The sequence below is a fragment of the Labeo rohita genome, chromosome 18 (genome assembly GCF_022985175.1).
Source record: "Labeo rohita strain BAU-BD-2019 chromosome 18, IGBB_LRoh.1.0, whole genome shotgun sequence".
Classification (NCBI taxonomy): domain Eukaryota; kingdom Metazoa; phylum Chordata; class Actinopteri; order Cypriniformes; family Cyprinidae; genus Labeo; species Labeo rohita.
This window is the reverse complement of record NC_066886.1, coordinates 27,254,255-27,272,405: the sequence shown is the minus strand read 5'-3', so window position 1 is coordinate 27,272,405 and position 18,151 is coordinate 27,254,255. Positions and strand designations below refer to the sequence as shown.

General features: G+C 38.7%; 1 protein-coding gene across 7 annotated transcripts in view; it reads right to left on the bottom strand.

Annotated features, from left to right (window-relative positions):
• Nucleotides 1-10,227, bottom strand: part of kirrel3b (kirre like nephrin family adhesion molecule 3b) — a 237,506-nt gene extending 227,279 nt beyond the window's left edge. For all 7 annotated transcript variants that reach the window (XM_051134596.1, XM_051134599.1, XM_051134601.1 and 4 more), the window contains exon 1: nt 9,865-10,227. In XM_051134596.1, the coding sequence (XP_050990553.1) occupies nt 9,865-9,907 (43 nt within the window). In that variant the 5' untranslated portion in view covers nt 9,908-10,227. The remainder of the gene's footprint in view (nt 1-9,864) is intronic.
• Nucleotides 10,228-18,151: the final 7,924 nt, after the last annotated feature.

The following is an 18,151-nucleotide window of genomic DNA, read 5'->3' as shown; positions in this document are numbered from 1 at the left end:
AGGTATTGTGTGTTGATGTTCCTAATCAGACAACAATTAGATAACACAGCCCGTGAGCAGGAATAAATCCCCCTGAGCCTTGCTGGAAAACAGGAACGCTTGACTTTCCTAAACATCTCAAAACATTGCTTTCCCCTCTCTTTATTCCAAAAGCTGGCTTTTTTACTGCGATTTTGTTTTGTTTTTCTTTACCGCCATCTCCTTCCCTCTCATCTCTCCTCCTCAGATGGAAGCTTACAGATGGAGTGTAGTCAGCCAAATGCATTTACATTCACATATTATCCACAGTATTCACACACACAAAAAAGACACCTTTTTTTCCCCCTCAAAGAGTCAACTGATAAGTCAAATACTACTGTACCAGTAGCGCAATCATACCAAATTGCTACAAATACCAACACAACATTTAGAAGTTTCCATACAGGTATCTTTAGATGCTCTTTTGACATTTGCAATGTGTCCCAGTGTTTGGTTGGGTGTTTATATGTCACAGTGGAACAAAACATGACCTTGTAAACACACTGGACAGGTAATGGAAGACAACGTAAATCTGATGGGAAGGGTCTAGATAAGATGCTGCTCTATGCTAGCAGTAGTGCCTTAAATTTAATGTTGGCAGTATGATGTGGCTCCTCTTTCACTCTTGTTCGAGGAAATGTGATTTAAACTGAAGGCTTGATCACTGATGGGTAGCTTCCTTTGACCCTACATCCTTTCTCTCTCAACGTCCTAATAAAAACACCCTCACCCAGCCCAGTCTGCCGGGCTCGGGTGGGTAATGTGTGGACCGCACACACTTACACAGGCTATCATCTCGCTCTGTGCCTCAGCCCCATATCTTTTATATGGCTGCAGTCCACTTTGCTGCTATTATACTGCTCTTCATGGTAACATTATCACTTAAGATAAGGCTTCAATAAACTGCACTCTCTTTTAGGGGGCACTCTGCTCTTAATCCAATCTCTGAACGTTAGCACCTTTATCACTGGCCTTCCTACAGACCCTCGCATCACCTCCAACCCCCATTTCCAATAAGAGCTAGGCCGTTCTATGCCCCAATGTTAACCCCTTTCTGTTCACCCAAGCTCCAAAAGAGGTATCGAGGAGTTGATTAAATCTGTTCTAAGTGGCGATTCATATATATGGAGAGGTGGTTTCTTTCACGGGCGGGCAAGGGCAGGGCCGTGGAGAGCTGGGTCGTGGCCAAGCGGTGGCACAGCATGCCAGCGCCTCCTGGCCGACTCTCTGATTCACACTAATGTCCTCAGGAGACCGAGCAGAGACCACTCTCAACTGGCCCGGGAGGCCGGCCAGATTGAAACCCCTGCCAGCACGTTTGAAAGGATAGCAAATCATTTAGCCACCCTGATGGCACATTAGCATTTTTTCAGGCGACGCACTGGCATGGAATAACTCCACACTATTAAACTCCCTTTGAAGTCGAAGCTCGCAGGATAGCACTGTAAAATACGTATAAATAAATAGGAGAGCCATCTGAAAGAAGCTTAACAGAAACCACATCATAACGCACAAAAAAAGCTTTGGCTAATTACAGCATGCCTAACATTGTTTGCCCTCTCTCACAGAGAAGCATTCTTACTCAGACTCAGCGCAACGCTGAGTCTGAGGTGAACATTTTTTAGCACAACAATGCTGAGAACATAGAGGCTGAAAACTGGGAAATAAAAAAATGAAGGACACGTGGGTGTGTGGAGAGCCAAGTCCCTCGCTCACTGAATTCAATGCAGAAAAAAACTCTTTTGCTATGTGGGTCGAATCAATGACACCAGATAGTTCAATAGATCATTTATCAACTCATATGTGTTCCTTTTGAGTTAACAACAACAACACAGGTTTTATATGTTTGAGGTTAATGCATGTTTTGTCCTAAATCTTGGCTGAATGCCTTCGGTGAGATGGACATAAATTGATGGTAGATTAATTTGTTATTGAGTTTATATCAAAGATGAAGTTGAATAAATGCTATGACCTCTGATTTAGAACCTCAGATCCAAGTGCCAGTCTACAAATGACTTTATTTTTTTATTTTATTTATTTCTTTTATTTTATTTACATTTTCTATGGACCCTTATCATAGACTGTGGTGATGCATTTCCAAAATTAACATCATAAATCTAGCTTTTTGCTTTTTGTATCTTTTTTTTTTATATATATTTGTCTGTATTTCATTCATTCATTTATGCATGCTACTGGAGCAAATGGAAATGAATGTGTTGTACAGTAGTTTCTATTCACCTAAATAACCTAAATATGATGACTCCTTTGGAGAATCCCAAAAATGTTCGTTAAACATTTCCCCAGTGGGAAAAATAAAATAAAATAAAATAAAATAAAATAAAATAAACCAGGTGTGGTTTGCTGGTCTTAACTGTGGCTAGCTTGCAGATCAGCTAACCACCTAAGATGAGTAAGCTAATTTTGTTACTCATTTGGTTGACTTCAGTTTGGTTAACTTCTAACTAATGATCAATAATTTGATGTTGAACTGAGGTGTTTTTGCTAACTGGATTCACTCCACAGCTCCTCCTGTAGGTTGTCACCATAATGCAGTTAAGCCACCAGAAACATCAGAGAACATTTATTTCTGATTTAGGCATTCATATCAGACTCAAAACAGAAGGATTCATCTGACACAAGTATCAAGCATTCCACCATTTCCACTGACCAACATTCTAATTAGCCTTCCAGAAAAATGAAATATTGCCCATATAGACAGATGCAAAGTGGGGAAATAGTCATAAAGAACAAGCAAGAGAACAAGGAAAAGAGGCATAGTCACTCTGTTGCTGTCTGTGTTGTAATCCCTCTTTTAGCACGCTAATTAGCAGCATTAACATGGCTGAGAGCTAAAAACTTGTCTGAGTTCTGCTTGGAGGAACTAGACATAACATAGAAGCTATTAGTATTCCTGCAAACACACCCCAAAAGTGTCAAAAGCTTTCAGAAACTTTCTTTAACTTTTAAAGTCTGCACTGAAGCATTTTCACTTGTAATCTTGTTTTGTGAATAGAACATTTGTCTGGAACAGATCAAGAAAGACTTGAGTAACTAAACCACAGTGTAGTGGCCATCAATAAACAATACTGATACCATGCCACAGTCAAATGCAAATGCTACCGGTTTCTGACTATCTGTAGCATCTCTCAGGTACTTTAGCAATTGCTGTTTGGCAATCATAATGTCAGGTATACACCTTGCGTTCAATCCCTTGTTTTTCTCTGATTCCCAGAGTACAAGTTTAAAGACTGATTAGCATTTATATTGCCATGCTAAGGCTCACTACTGTAACTGGTGTTGCACAGCAACCCGTCACCTCTACCCCACAAATGTAGCTACTCACACATATGTATACAGCACACACACAAAAGCTGATGCATCACTCTACTGTCCATGTAACACACTGAAGTGAAACCACCGGACTGGCAGGGCTGAAGACTGAGGGAGACAAAGACTGAGTCCGTCAGGTTCATTCAGGTGTAATATTGTGCCGTTCCAGAAACTTCCAGCAAAGCGATTGCAAGCCATTGTCAGATTGGCAACCCAATTCCTCCAGTGTCTCACATACTGCCACAATACATACATCTGTGAGCATCTCTACTGACACGAAAGTCCTGTCAGCCATTTACTCTCTTATTTACCACCAAGCCAGCACAGGATACAGTATACAAAAAAGAAATGTATAGCCTCCAGAAACATCAGAAAGGTCTATAATACACAGAGAAAGCTTGATCCACTGGCATTCCAATTTATCTCAAACTAGCTGCTTGGCAAGGCAGCCAAACCTTATCTTGTGAAAAAGAAGTGTGCTTAATTTAATGTGCACTAGTAGTACACTTCAAAACTTATTAGTATACATAAGAAAAGCAAAGCAAAGAAACTGTACTTGCAAATAATATAATATTAATGAAATAAACTTATGTGTACTTGTGTACTTTGAATGTACATACAAAAAAGAGCACTTTGTAATAATGTCAACCTAAAAGTTACTTTTCCCTCTAGTTTACCATAAATGCTTGCCAGTACATTCAGCAGTACACTTTAACCAAGTTTTAAAAACAATCAATTATCAAAAAAAGAGGATGCACTAAAATCCTACTTTAGTGGGTCAAGTAAACATTTATTTATTTATTTATTTTTTCATTTTCATTTAATTGCAAACAGCATATAATTAAATGTTTGAAAGCATTCAAATCACACTAAAGTATATTATTTTAAAATATATTATTTTGGTAATACACCCTCTTTTTAAAAGTATGCTAAAGTGTACTTCTTTGATTGACCAACTGACTGAACAACACATTTAGTTTACCTCTTATTTAAATATAAAATGTGACTTTATTCATTCTTTATTTATTTATTTATTTACAATGTTGGCAGTCTCAGTGCAGAGTATAGCCATCTAAAACAGGAACAACATCTCTCCTGCTGTTGATTCCATGTATTAGGTCGGAATTTAGACGGCATTAATCTCTGCCATAATCTGTGGCAAAATCCTTGTAGTGTTCCTGGGAGGCTGACCCCCCGTTCTCTTCTGAAGCTCTCTCTGCCTGACAGGTTCATAGAGAGAGACGTTTCCCTCCCTCTTGGCCCCCTCCGGCTCTCTGCCCATCCTTACGGAATAAACAAAAAATACTGAGTGGAAGCTCTGCAGGTGACCTCATGATCGCCGCAGCATCTGGTTGAATTACTTAACATCACGCTCAGCAGACATGTAATCCCACATAATGCCCATTTCTCAAAAAGTGCACCAATTTGGATAAATCCAGCAATTCAGCTCTACGGCTGTGAGATTTCCGCAGGGACGGCTCTCATAAGTGCAGAGGGCACAGGGTGGGCACAGGTCAGGGCTGCGGGAGAGGATGAGAGAGATGAAGGGTGGGGGATTGGTTTCTGTTACTGTGGTTAAGAGCGCCGATTTCATTGGTGCAGCTTAATAAAGTCCAGTAAACACATTTTGTTTATGCACAGAGATTCTCAGCAAAGCTGCTCTCACTGGATTTCAGGAATCAAGGCCAAATTAATGGCCATCTTCTCTTGACCTGAATCTGAGGAGGTACAAACAACTCAGCTGAAGAGAGAAAATCCCTCTCGATATCCAATGAATTCTGTTTTAAAATAGAACTATAGTTCTATATATTTTAAAACAGACCCTTTCTGAACAGTAAACACTTATACGAAGTGGGGTTTAAGAATATATAAAATATAAACATGTATTCCATCTCGGTTTTCATCAGATATACTGTTATTTCTTGAAAATAACATCCTTCTCCCTGAGAATTTTAGTCGTCTGGGTGGAGTGTGGGAGTAGGCTAATATGGACAGGGAAGGTATTAAATGGGTCACAGCCTTGTCGCCCACATTAAGGGGGTCAGACTTCACACCAGGCACAGGCGACAAAACAAAAAAAAAGTAGGTGGTTACTGCTGAACGACTTACATATGTATCTGTACACAGAGCTGGCGTCAGCTCTTTTGCTTCGGTTGTCGATAAAGAATGACAGCAAGAAGGACTGAAGAATACTGATACGTGTTTACCATCCATGATGACTATGCATTTGTGTCATTTGGAAATGAGGAACCATCGCTGGCATACAAAACTGCTTAATCCAAAGATAAAAATGGCCTAGCCTAAGAAGAAATCAGAATGTCATGCAGAAATATGAAATTAATTAACCCTGAAATATGACTGAGATGTAAAAATCCATTACATTTGATCGGCTTTGGTCCACAGCCATGTTGAAAAAGGATTTGCGATGTTACAAAGAATGATTTGCTAAGTCTGACCAGGAAAAATTATTACACATTCTACAATGAAACACACTAAGATGTTTGATTCCTTTTATACTTGTATAAGACGGCCGTGATTTGGCCTGAAAACAGCCAAAAGTGACATTTTAATTACCAGCCTGCTAAGGTGCGGCTTAGTGAATGAGAGAGAGAGAGAGACAGCGGACACACTAAGACCTGCTTTCTAGGGTTAAGACACAGCTTACGCCCTTGGCTGCGTGGGGACTTAACACCAGACGCTCCTGAAGAGCATTTGCCTCATCTATCAGAACAAGACGGCAGCGGTTAGGAGAGGATGACGGGGGGTAGGGAGAGAGTGATGGAGGATAAGAGGAATATGGATAGACAAAGACAGATCCGGAATGAGTCTTCAGATCTATGTCACACTGCCCCCAGTGGACTTGAGCGCAAGAGGGGAAAGCAGAATAATGTGTAATGAGACTCTATAATGATGAGTCCTGCAACAGAGTATTGGATGTGTATATTAAAAGAGATGTTTTTTTTTTTTGGTTTTTTTTTTAAATGCCATGAAAAACAATGATTTCCCTTCTGACACAGGCGGTGACAGGAAACAAATGTTGACAAAAGCAACATTTTCATCTGAGGGACAGAAGGAAAAAAAAAATCAAGAAAATCATTCTTTTTCACACACACACACACACACATGTTTGTTTTTGTGAATTGTGGGGACTTTTCATAGACTTCTATAGTTTTTATACTGACAAAACGATATTGTCTATCCCCTAACCCAACCCTAACCCTAAACCTACCCCTTACAGAAAACATGTTTGCATCGTTACACTTTCAGATAAACATCATTTATTATTTTTAATAATTTTTTAACATATTTTTAACACCGGCCTGCGGTCCCCACAATGTCAAAAATTTCAGGTTTAACTATTCTTGTGGGGACATTTGGTCCCCACAATGTAGCAAAAACAAGTAGACACACACTATTCAAACTATTTAAATTAATGGAGAAGCAAACTTTTTACAAAATAATGTGTAAAAAATAATACCTTTTTTTTTTTTTCTTGTTTTCAGCATTAATGTAATAACATTTAATGAGGTTTATGATTAAAACAAGAAAATGACAATGAGGTGAGATAAACTTAATTCAAGATATTCTACCTAAACAAAGTCTATCATCTCACAATTTCTAAGTAGTTTTTCTAAGCATATTTTTTTTAATGAGAAATCAGACAAAAATACTGATTAAGAAAAGGCTTTTGGTGATTAAAGTTATTTCATAGAATTTCAATGAAAAAGAAAGAAAGAAAGAAAGAAAGAAAGAAAGAGAAAGAAATATCTGATTTTCCTTTTTATACGGACAGTGACTGGAAACGGGTCACGTTAAGAAAAGCAACAACGGATGGACTAACGTGGACAGATGCAGAACATCTCTATTTTTGTCTTGTTTTCCAGTTAAAATATCTAAACATCCTTCAAACAATTTAAAAGCATGGAGAAACAATTTCATGCAATAATAAAACTTGTTTTCAGAAAATATATCTAGAATTATGTTTAGTTATACTTTTCTTAACCCACTGGCGAATAGTTTTTTTTCCCTTGATTTAAGCGTGAATGTAATAACATTTAATGAGGTTTATGATTAAAACAAGAACAAAATGTGGGTTGAGATAAATAAACCTAATTCTCCCAAAACAAGTCATATCATCTCCTTTGCTTTTAAAGTAATTTGAAGTTGTTCTAAGGATTTTGCATATTTTTAATGAGAAAAGAAGAATATATCCGATTATGAAAAGTGCTTTTTCAAAAATATTCTATTAAAGGTCCCTGATTTCCCTTCTGACACTGGCAGTGACAAGAAACAGATACGGCGAGAACCAACATTTTTATCCAAGGGACGTATGAGAAATGTGAAACGGAACAAAAGTGAACAGATTGAAAAGGTAGAGAAAGTGCTGCCTTTCAGAAAATGAGCAAACTATGACTAAGAGAGTGAGAAAGGGGCAGAAAATGTCCAACAAAACAAGAAAGAGAAGGAGAGGGAGAGACAAGCTCTTGGACAGAAGGTTTGCCTGTGGTGCGACAGCTTTCTGTGCCGCACAAGGGTGAGCTTCTGTTCGACTGTGTGCCATCAGTTAGGGCTTGTCACCAGGTGTGTGTGTGTGTGAGTGCAAGTGAGAGTGCCCTACATATACCCTCAACTCTTGACAAAAACTCAATACAGTCTTTCTAAGCTCCCAGCGCAGCTATTGGACTTTTTGTCAACCTCTCTCTCACACACAGACTTCTCCTCATCCTTCTTTTTTGCCCCCTAAATAAAAGACTTGTTTTTCTCTGGGACTTTTTCTTATATATTTATTTCCGCTGACACTGGTTGGCTCCAGAAACAGCAATAATGTGTAAAACACAGTTTAGCTTTGGGGAAAGTGCCATCCCCAGGGGTAAAGCAGGGCAACAGGAACACTTGTCGTTATCTCGTGTTTACCTGCCTTTTCTGCTTTTATTTTTTATTACCACAATACCTAGCTCAGCTCAACTGCACAGCAAAGCAAAACAAGGCGACTTCGCCTGGTGCATGATGCTTTCTGCGCACTGAGAGCTTTAAAGAGTTAGATGGGAAGGAGATCAGACAGACTGTCTGACTGCATTTCTATTGGCGACAACTGTGTATTATTAGCATGTTGTACAACCATGTTGTACAACTATGATCATTTTAATGATGATTTCAGGCTTCATTTCAGTTTTTCATAGTATAATACGTAAATCAACAATTTGATGCGTAAACAGTTTGTTTTCCTAACTTTTTTAGAATAGCATATATGAGGATCTTCCGTGTTTTTGCGAAAGGTATTATCAAATGATCAGCATTAGCATTTCTCCATTTCCATTTTGGAAAAAATAAAATAAAAATAAAAATCAGTTCATAAATAAATAAACCATCTACAATGGAAAAATAAAAAAAAGGCTATTTGCTGGACACTAATACTGCCATAAAACTAGATCATAAAGCTGACAAGAAGAAACATCCCATGCTTTACTTCCATTGTCACCCTCAAAGTAGTTTCACACTCTCTCCCTGAGAGCGTCCGTCTAGGTTTATGTGTGTGAAGTTATAACGCTGTGGGTTACATGATGATGCTGCTCCTGCCATCAGATCGTGAGCGTGGGGTATGGTATTTGCAACAATTTAATGAGAGTCGGAGTGAGGAAACAAGTTGAGTGACAAGCAGGTCATTAAGTTTGCTCTGGCAACTCTGCTCGGCTTTGATTTGCGCACGCTGTGTGATAACCGTGAAGGGGAAAAAAGAGACTTGGGAAGGGAGAAAAGACAGCTTGGGAAGTGCAGAATGAGCTATACTTCATGAGCTGAACCTCTGTAGCGTAAGATGATTCAATTAAAGTCCGAGGACTTTGTGTCTGATAAACCCAAACAAAGCAGCCAGCGCTGGTAGTTTCCAGCACGAGGGGCTTCAAATGAAGTCCTGAGGCTTTTGGATTTATTTGAACTTCCTTTTCTGGGTCACTGGTCGCTGCAGAGAAAAGACAATCAACTCAATCTATTTAGCCCTGGCGAGTCGCTGCCTCCCCTTTTAGCTGCTCGCAGAGGGAGCGTACGAGCGAGCCGGCGACCCCTCTGAGGGTCTCCGTGGCAGCCTCCGATTCAATCCAATTGTTTTTCAAAGACAACCACCTGGTGGCAAGCAGCGGAAGCATCCGTCAGCCGATACTAAGCCAGACTGTTTACAGACTCAGAGGCTGCCTAAGAATAACCGTGCGAATGACGAACGTGTTGTGTTCGCTCGCCGGTGCGTGAGTTGAACATCCTTTGACATGCTTCGGTCAAGAGCCTGACCTCGCCAAGTTTCCTTTTCAAATTCAAGATCTTGGGGTTCAGTCAAACTTGTATGACAGACAAACAAGATGTCATGCAACTACTTCAAACTGTTTGACACAAACTGAAGGTTTCACAGCCGAAACCTCGCAGAGACTCCCTCGCAGCCTCGGAGTTCATCTCCCAGAGATTCCCTGCTCGCACACACTGACACAGGACACAACACAGCGGAGACGAGGAGACCAGGCAGCTTACCGTGACCTGTCAGCCACAAGATCAGAAAGACCTCCGGGATCATCTCGGCACTTTGCAGGGGGTGGTGACCTCTCGGGCACCAAGGAGAAGAAGTCAAGCTGGGAAAGTTCACGCACACACCGACGTTAGACTCTTCTGGTTGGCTGCTATTGTCAGTCCCCCGATGTGCCCTCTTAATAAAGAGAGGCTCTCTGTCAATCTCTTTCTTCTAATGTCTCCTGGTTCAGTCTCTCTCAGTGTGCTGTGATAACAATCTGCTGTGTTGTCCTACGGTAACTGAAGTGACTCTGTTCTGATGATGCGTGTGCAGGCGCTCTCATAAACTCAGAGTACTCTCGCTGTCTCTCTCTCTCTTTTGCTCTCACACACTGCTCTTCCATTCTCTGGCTCACAGAGTCAGTCTGCCTCGCTCTCTTTCTCACTCCTCCCCACCCCTCCCTCCTCTTCCCTCGCTCTTTCTCTCAGTGGAGGAGCAGGGGAAGGCGGGGGCCTGGCTGCTTACAAGGCCCGCCCACCTGATCAAGCGTAGCAGCGCTGTTGTAACAAGAGACTGGGAATCAGAGCTAATCTTTGGGAACTGGGACTGAAAGAGAAAGAAAGAAAGAAAGAAAGAAAGAAAGACAGAAAGAAAGGCATAGGCATGTGTCATAAATACTACACACAGAAATTTGCGGGTTTAAGAAGTGGGTTTAAGTGGGTTCCAGGATGTACTTTTCTTTTTTTTCCTCTCTCTCTAAATGGATAGACATTTTGATTACAGTGTCTTCACATGTTTATGTTTATTTCAACTGTCTTTTCTGTACAGCGTCACAGAAACTGTTGTATATTTTTCATTGTTTCTCCCCACACTGATCTATTTTTGTGGTATCAACTATTTTAGATAAACCCACTTCTATACAGCATTACAAAATATAATGGATAAAATAAGTTTGAAGATGGCTTGAAAAAATATGGCTAACAGTTTGAAAGCTTGAAGCCTTCAAGTCTATGCAGACAGACTTCGATATGTAGTTGCTAGGATGTTCTGGGTGGTTGCTAGGCAGTCACTAGGATGATTTTAGTGGTTGCTAGCTTTCATAGATGGTTAGGTGTTGCTAGACAGTTGGAATGGTATCACTACACTGCACCAAATCAATAAAGGCCAACCCTATGCTACTACAATGTTCTGGTCCTGAGATATGGCTTATTAATGCAGCCATATGGTTGTTAGTGTACTCTGGATTATTGCTAGAGTGGGCAAGCAGTTATCTAATTGATTGTCTCTCCACATCGAAAGCTCCAACTGTCATGCTTCTACAATGTTATAGTACTGTGATATGGCTTGTACATGTTGCTATACAGTTGTTAAGTGTCATTAGGTTTTTACCAGGGTAATACTTACAGACTGGAAAAAAAAAAGCTGACTGTCATACATCTATGGTGTTCTTGTGCCAAGATGCATCTTATTCATTACAGTACGGTTGCTAGGGTCCTCTAAATGGTTGCTAGGGAGTACATTAAGTGAAAAAAGCCTATGCGCATGTCTAATAATAAAATGAGCTATGATGTCAGTCAGTCTTTTCCTCTCTAAGTAGGCGGTTCTTGGCCAGAATAAGATGCAATGTGGATCCAAACTTGTTGAGTCAAAAGTGTCTGTCTGCGCTGTTCTAAAAGAACCCAGACCTGGAATCTCATTAGCTCCTCTTTTCCAAATGAGTAAAACAGACTCATCATTTATTGGCCCCTAATGTAGAAGTTGTTAATCTCACTAATGCATGGCTTGCTAACAAGACTGTTTCACACACTAAATATTGCATGATGCATTTCCCTTCTACTTCCTCTCTTCCCTTCGTTAGAAAATAAAGCCCGATGCATTAATTCAGTAAAACAACACAGGAAAAGATCAACATGGTCAAAAAATAAACTACACTGTCTATGCGTAAATTATTTAGAGGTAATAATCTTAGTTTGTGGTAGCCGCACTGAAAAATAATAGTATGTGTGTGTGTGTTTAGCCAATTATGAAAGAGGTTTTGTGTTCTAGTGTTTAAACAAAATTGTTTTACAACAGAATACAACATCTTTCTTGTGTTACACTCATTAAAATATGGTGGACAAACTGGCAGTTGAAATAAAAAGATGTGCTCTTTGAGTCAAACTAAAAGTTTATGTGTAAGGTCTACTGCAATTTTGAGCCTTGATCTTGTTAGCTTTAGCAATCAATGTTTTTTTTTATTTGAGCAGGTTTTAAACCATGGATTGCTCCATCTTACTGAAACACGAAAGCCGAGGATCAATATTTCATGAGAATACTTTTAATCACCTGATTTCTCATTGATAATTCTTCTCCTTTGAAGTCTTTCTGTGGTATTTTGGATTAACTAAACTAAAGCAATGAGAGCAGTTCCCTGTATTTAACTTTTTTGATAAAGCCCTAGGCTTGCATGTTCTCATTCATATATAACTGGATGTTTTACAAGCTATATAAAAACATAATTATTATGTATGGCAGTGTGGGCTGAAGGTCAATACTGGTGCGTCCTTTCCTGACCCTTGAGTCATTGGTTTAATGTTACGGCATTCAGTTTATAATGACACAGGAAAGCAAGCGTTTACAAATTACTGAATAGAGAGCAAGCATAACATAAACTTCGTTTAACAACTGATAATAACATCTGCTTCAGGTGATGCAACTTCAAGTGGGTAGTACTAAATAGAGATGTTATCCAATGACTTAAACCACACTCAGGGGTAGTCAAAAGTACATGTGACTACATTGCATTTAAACTGTAAATGCTAATGCATCCTGATGTACCTCCAAGACCACCTACTCACCTGCCAATCATCCATTTAGTACAGAAGGGTTTAAACTTGCTGCTTAGCTACATGCAGATTTAAAAGAAAAATCATCCATTAAAAATAAATAAATAACATTCATACAATGTCAACTGGTGCCATCACTTTAAGAGTTAAAACGTAGGTACAGGAAACAAAATTATTACTCTTGGCTCTTGGTAAAATATGGTGGTCTTATGAACTGAAACAATAAATGATGCAAGAATGTGTTATTAAAAAGTTATCGACAGCAGTCGTGCATGTAATCCATAGCTCTGACAAACTGGAGCTCAGGTTTTCTGTTGTATGATGATGGGTGGGTAAATTAACAGCAAATGTAAATGTTTGGGTGAATTATTCCTTAAATATCAGAGCTTGATTTAAATAACAATAAGAATACTGTCTGAAACATGACATTTTTGGTCAAATAAGTGTGATCTGCTTATTGAACATTCATTCATTCATTCATTCATTCATTCGCTTTTAAATAATTTAGTCTTGGATCTGTGTCCTAGTTGTTTCCACATTCGTGATGCATTTGAGATGGAGTGCAATCAAAACTATACACTTTTAAGCAGAACACTGAAAGTACCGTTTTTGAGAGAGTTTCTTTTCACATTCAAATTCCAACAGCCACATAAATGTGCCAAAACGAAATATACAAGCTCTAAAGGTAGAGTTCCTTAAACCGAAAACCCTGCTCACAGCCGCAAGAGATTGATCTCAATGTTAGCTGAAGTGTTTTCACATGGGGAAGGAAAGGCAATCAATCTCATTTATGCTGAACTTTCTCACGCCTTCATTTCAACGCTTACATTGTTCCCTCTCTCTACACTTAATGACTGAGAGCTGCAAAGTGACCTTTTGAAACCTACACCCTTAAAAAATTACCTGGAACAAAGTAAGCATCAATCTATAAGGACGAAATGAGAGCGCGAGGAAAGGAAAGTAAGAGTCAGAACTGTAATTTTGAGCAGATGAGGCAGACTACCCAGAGGTGTCAATCAGGTAGTCTCAAAGAAGTAATATAAATGTTGAACTTGTTCATTGCAGATAAACAAACGTCCAGGCGAAGCAAACTAATAAATATGGACTCCGGATCTTACAGAGCATGAAAACCATGAAGAATACATGAAAGAGATTGAATCAAGAGGTTGGGAAGTGCCATCTGAGCCTTGGCTTGTGGCTCCCGTACCTGACGGTCCAAATGGTAATGCTGTCTTTCTATTAGACGTTAAATGAAGTGAAGCCTGTTGTAGAATCTTCCACACCAGAAGGAAAGATTTAAATATGACTGACAGGCCAGTCTCACGTTGAGGCAAATAAAAAGTGACATGTCTGTTTATGTGGCTTGAGCCTACATATCTGCAATGTACTGCAGTGTGCTTCAAGTAAAAAACACTGGGCTGCGTGTGTGTGTTTGAGTGTGTGTTGTGGTGATTTCCATTTGTGCCTGAATTATATGTTAAACATTTAATGTTCAATTAGCTAACATTGGTTAATGCATTAGGTATCATAGGGCCTTTTTTTAAATCTGGGTTAATGCTAATGCATACATTAGGGGTGTGACAAGACACTTATCCCACGAGATGAGACAAGACACGAGACTGGGTTCACAAGAACGAGACGAGACGAGATTTTTAAACTTTTTTAAAGAAATCCTCAGTAATAAAATATATAGGAGAAATAGACTTTTATTTAACTAAAAAAGTCAAAATGCAAAATCGTTTTGAAAAGAACGTTATGAAATTAAACTTCCATTTCAATGAATTATATGCAGTAATAAACAACATTTAAACAAGAGCTTCACGATTCTGGATAAACTGAGAATCCCAGTTGTTTTTAATAAATTGGAGACCATGATTCTCTCACAATTCTGGAGAAAAAAGATAAACCAAACCAAATAACATAATTTACTAGTGGTTCTGACAAAATGTTCATTGCTTAAGTCTTTTAAAAACATATATTCACTTAAACAAAATTAAAAATAAATAAATCTACTGGTTGCCTTGACAGCGAATCAGGTTTCTTGCCGCTAAATACAAACATTTTGGAGGCAAAAGACTAAATATAATATAAATTTAAATTAAATCTGTACATGCAAACAAAAACGAATGAGAAGCAGAGCCTACTTTTTCCATTGAGTATGTTTATCTATGGCTGAGAGGAGAATGATCACATGAGCTCTACCGTCTTCTTTCCTATTGGCTGTTGCTCCTGAAAGTCGCTCTTCATTTGCATAAAGTTGAGGGATTCTGAACTTTCTCGCGTCGCTGGACAGGCCCCATCCAGTCGCCAACGGCTGCTGTAGCTTGATGTCGCTCTCGTCGCCGGAAATCGCCAGCTCTCCATTGAAATGAATGGGATCGTGTCGCTTTGTCGCTGCCTGTCGCTTGCAGTGTGAACGGGGCTTCATGTTCCACTGACACTCGCAATGTGAAACAGCCGTAATAGACATGGCTAAATAGTTCTCATTCAGGAATACTATCGCGTGGGTGTTTGAATCGAGATCTGGATCTTTTAAGGATTAATCGTGCAGCTCTAATGTAAACACTGTACAATTTTTGCAAGGATATCGTCACGAGGTCTCGTGAGACACATCGGATCTCGTCACATCCCTAGCATACATATATACTTGTTTGCTCTTATTGTGCATTTGTTAATAATAATAATAATAATAATAATAATAATAATAACACCATTAATTTATACAAACTGTGATCCAAGCTAACAAAAATATGTTTTTCTAAGTATTTTTCTAACATTCTTATTAAGTTATTAAAAAGTCTGCTGAATGTTCTGCTCAAATGCTGTAGAAGTCAATAGTATTAGGGGCCAAGCACCGAAGGTTCTTCTTCTTCTTCTGCTCTGGAAGTCTAAAGGCCGGAACACACCAAGCCGACTTCAAAGAACTAGTGGTGTCAAAAGCTGGCAGTGTTGTCGCCTTGTGTCGACAGCGTCTGGACCAAAAGATGCGCTTAAAGGAGAAGTTCACTTCCAGAACAACAATTCACAAATAATTTACTCACCCTCTTGTCATCCAAGATGTTCATGTCTTTCTGTCTTCAGTCGTAAAGAAATTATGGTTTTTGAGGAAAGCATTTCAGGATTTTTCTTCATATAATGGACTTCAATTGTCCCCCCGATTTTGAACTTCCAAAATGTAGTTTAAATGCAGCTTCAAAGGGCTTATCTAGCAAAACATCTGTATTTTTTTTTTTTCTGAAAATAAAAATTAGTATACTTTTTAAGCACAAAAGCTTGTGTAGCACAGGTTCTGGCATGCACGTTCACAACGTTACGTACTATTGAATCACATCAAAAGGTCACGCCAAATGTAGGCGGAACTACAGACCCAGTGTTTACAAAGCAAACGTGCAAAGACTAAGAAAGTGCAAGTAAGTCGAACGCTGTTTACAAACAAAAAGGTACAACGATGTTGGACGATTCTGAAGTTGTAGGAGAAAATAAGATGGATTTTTTTGCCATACTCTACCTTTTTGAGCCTGTGTACACAGACAATGAACTTAGACGTGATTCATAGTAGTGATGAAAGTTCAGATCACATTACCGACTCTGACTCTGAGTCTCGCTCAGCAAAATGAACGAATCTTTTTTTTTTTGAGTCATTTCCTTCATTTTGTTCATTTTAGCAAAATACATAAAGTGTTATGTCTTACTTCCCTAACACATCTACTGCTTACACAAACATTGATCACACTACAAACAATACAAAACTATAATGCTATAAAAAACAGAAAAGATTAATTCATTGTTTACCTGGGTCTTTATTCTATGATTAGCTCACCTCACCTCTTATCTGACAAGTTTTCGGGTTTGAGTCGTTCGTTCATCATGTGACAGCCCCATAAACTAACCAATGCAGTGTGAGCTGGAAAAAGAATTGATTAGTTCATCTCTTGAGTCTTCGGGTTTGAGTCGTTCGTTCATCATGTGACAGCCCCATAAGATGAACGAACGACTCGAAAAACCCGAAGACTTGAAACAGGTTAAGTAATTCCAGTACAGAACCTAACAGGATGTTGCGCATGCACGACTGAACGAATCACTCTCCGTGATGACTCGTTTTTCCTGAATCACATTAAAGATTTGTTCAAAATGAACGAATCGTTCAAGAACGACCCATCACTAATTCGCAGAATCATGGACGGGCATCCCAGAGCCTGTGCTACTCAAGCTTTTGTGCTTAAAAAGTATACAAATTTGTATTTTTCGAAAAAAATGACCCTGCCTTCTCGGCTGGGGTCATTTAGAGCCCTTTAAAGCTGCATTTAAACTGCATTTTGGAAGTTCAAAATCGGCAATCAAGTCCATTATATAAAGAAAGATCTGAAATGCTTTCCTCAAAAACCATAATTTCTTTACAACTGAAGACAGAAAGACATGGACATCTTGAATGACAAGGGGGTGAGTAAATTATGTGTAAATTGTTGTTCTGGAAGTGCAGTTCTCCTTTAAGCCTTATCTGTGAAATCAGGGGAAGGTGTTCAGACTTGGTCTTTACTAAGTCATTAAAGACAGCTCCTTAGCTTTTCATTTTACATCTGTTGTGCTTGGCCCCTTAATTGCTGCTTGCAGCTATATTTATTGTTATCATTGATATCACTTAATATTTAATACTGTTATTCATTGTAATCTATTGCTTTAATTAATCATTGAGTCATTGGTATCACTTCACAATAAGGTCTTAATTGTTAACATTAGTTAATTCATTAACTAACATGAACTAACAATGAGTAAATACACTGTAGAGCATTTATTAACCTTTCTTATTGCTACTTAATGGAAATGATCATATTCACAGTGCATCAACTAATGTTAACCGATACAACTATTGATCTTAAAAATGTATTAATAAATGTTGACATTAACATTAAGTTTAAAGAAATATTGTAGAATAGTTATCATTGTATTTCATGTTAACTAATATATTTTAACTAATATATGTCAACTAATGAAACCTTATTGTATAGTGTTACCGTAGCATTCAGGAAGCACGTTACAACTTTTGATATGTTTGTAATCCTATATAAACGAGTATTCTTGGCTATTTCGACAACTATCGATGTAACATTGAATAACCTTAAGTGATGTCTTAAAATACAGGTGCAGGTGCCCTTACACTAAGTTTGTTGGTATTTAGCTTAATTTGACTAACATTTCCATTCAGCCATGGGGACAAATGGAGACAAAACAGGCCCTGAGCATGCAAAGAAAGTATAGATTTGCCTTTTCCTGATCTACCTATGAGCAAACTAATGGCGCCGTCAGCAAAATGCAACTGGACAAAGCCTAACACAAAGGTCAAAGGGGCTTTTACATCATTTGTTTTTATTCTCCCAATTTTTTGGACTAGTTCAAACTACAGTGCATGTCTATCACATGTTGTTTGGCTTGCAAATGCACTAGCATTGTGACTCCACGATAAACTTCATTGCATCACATTTATTCT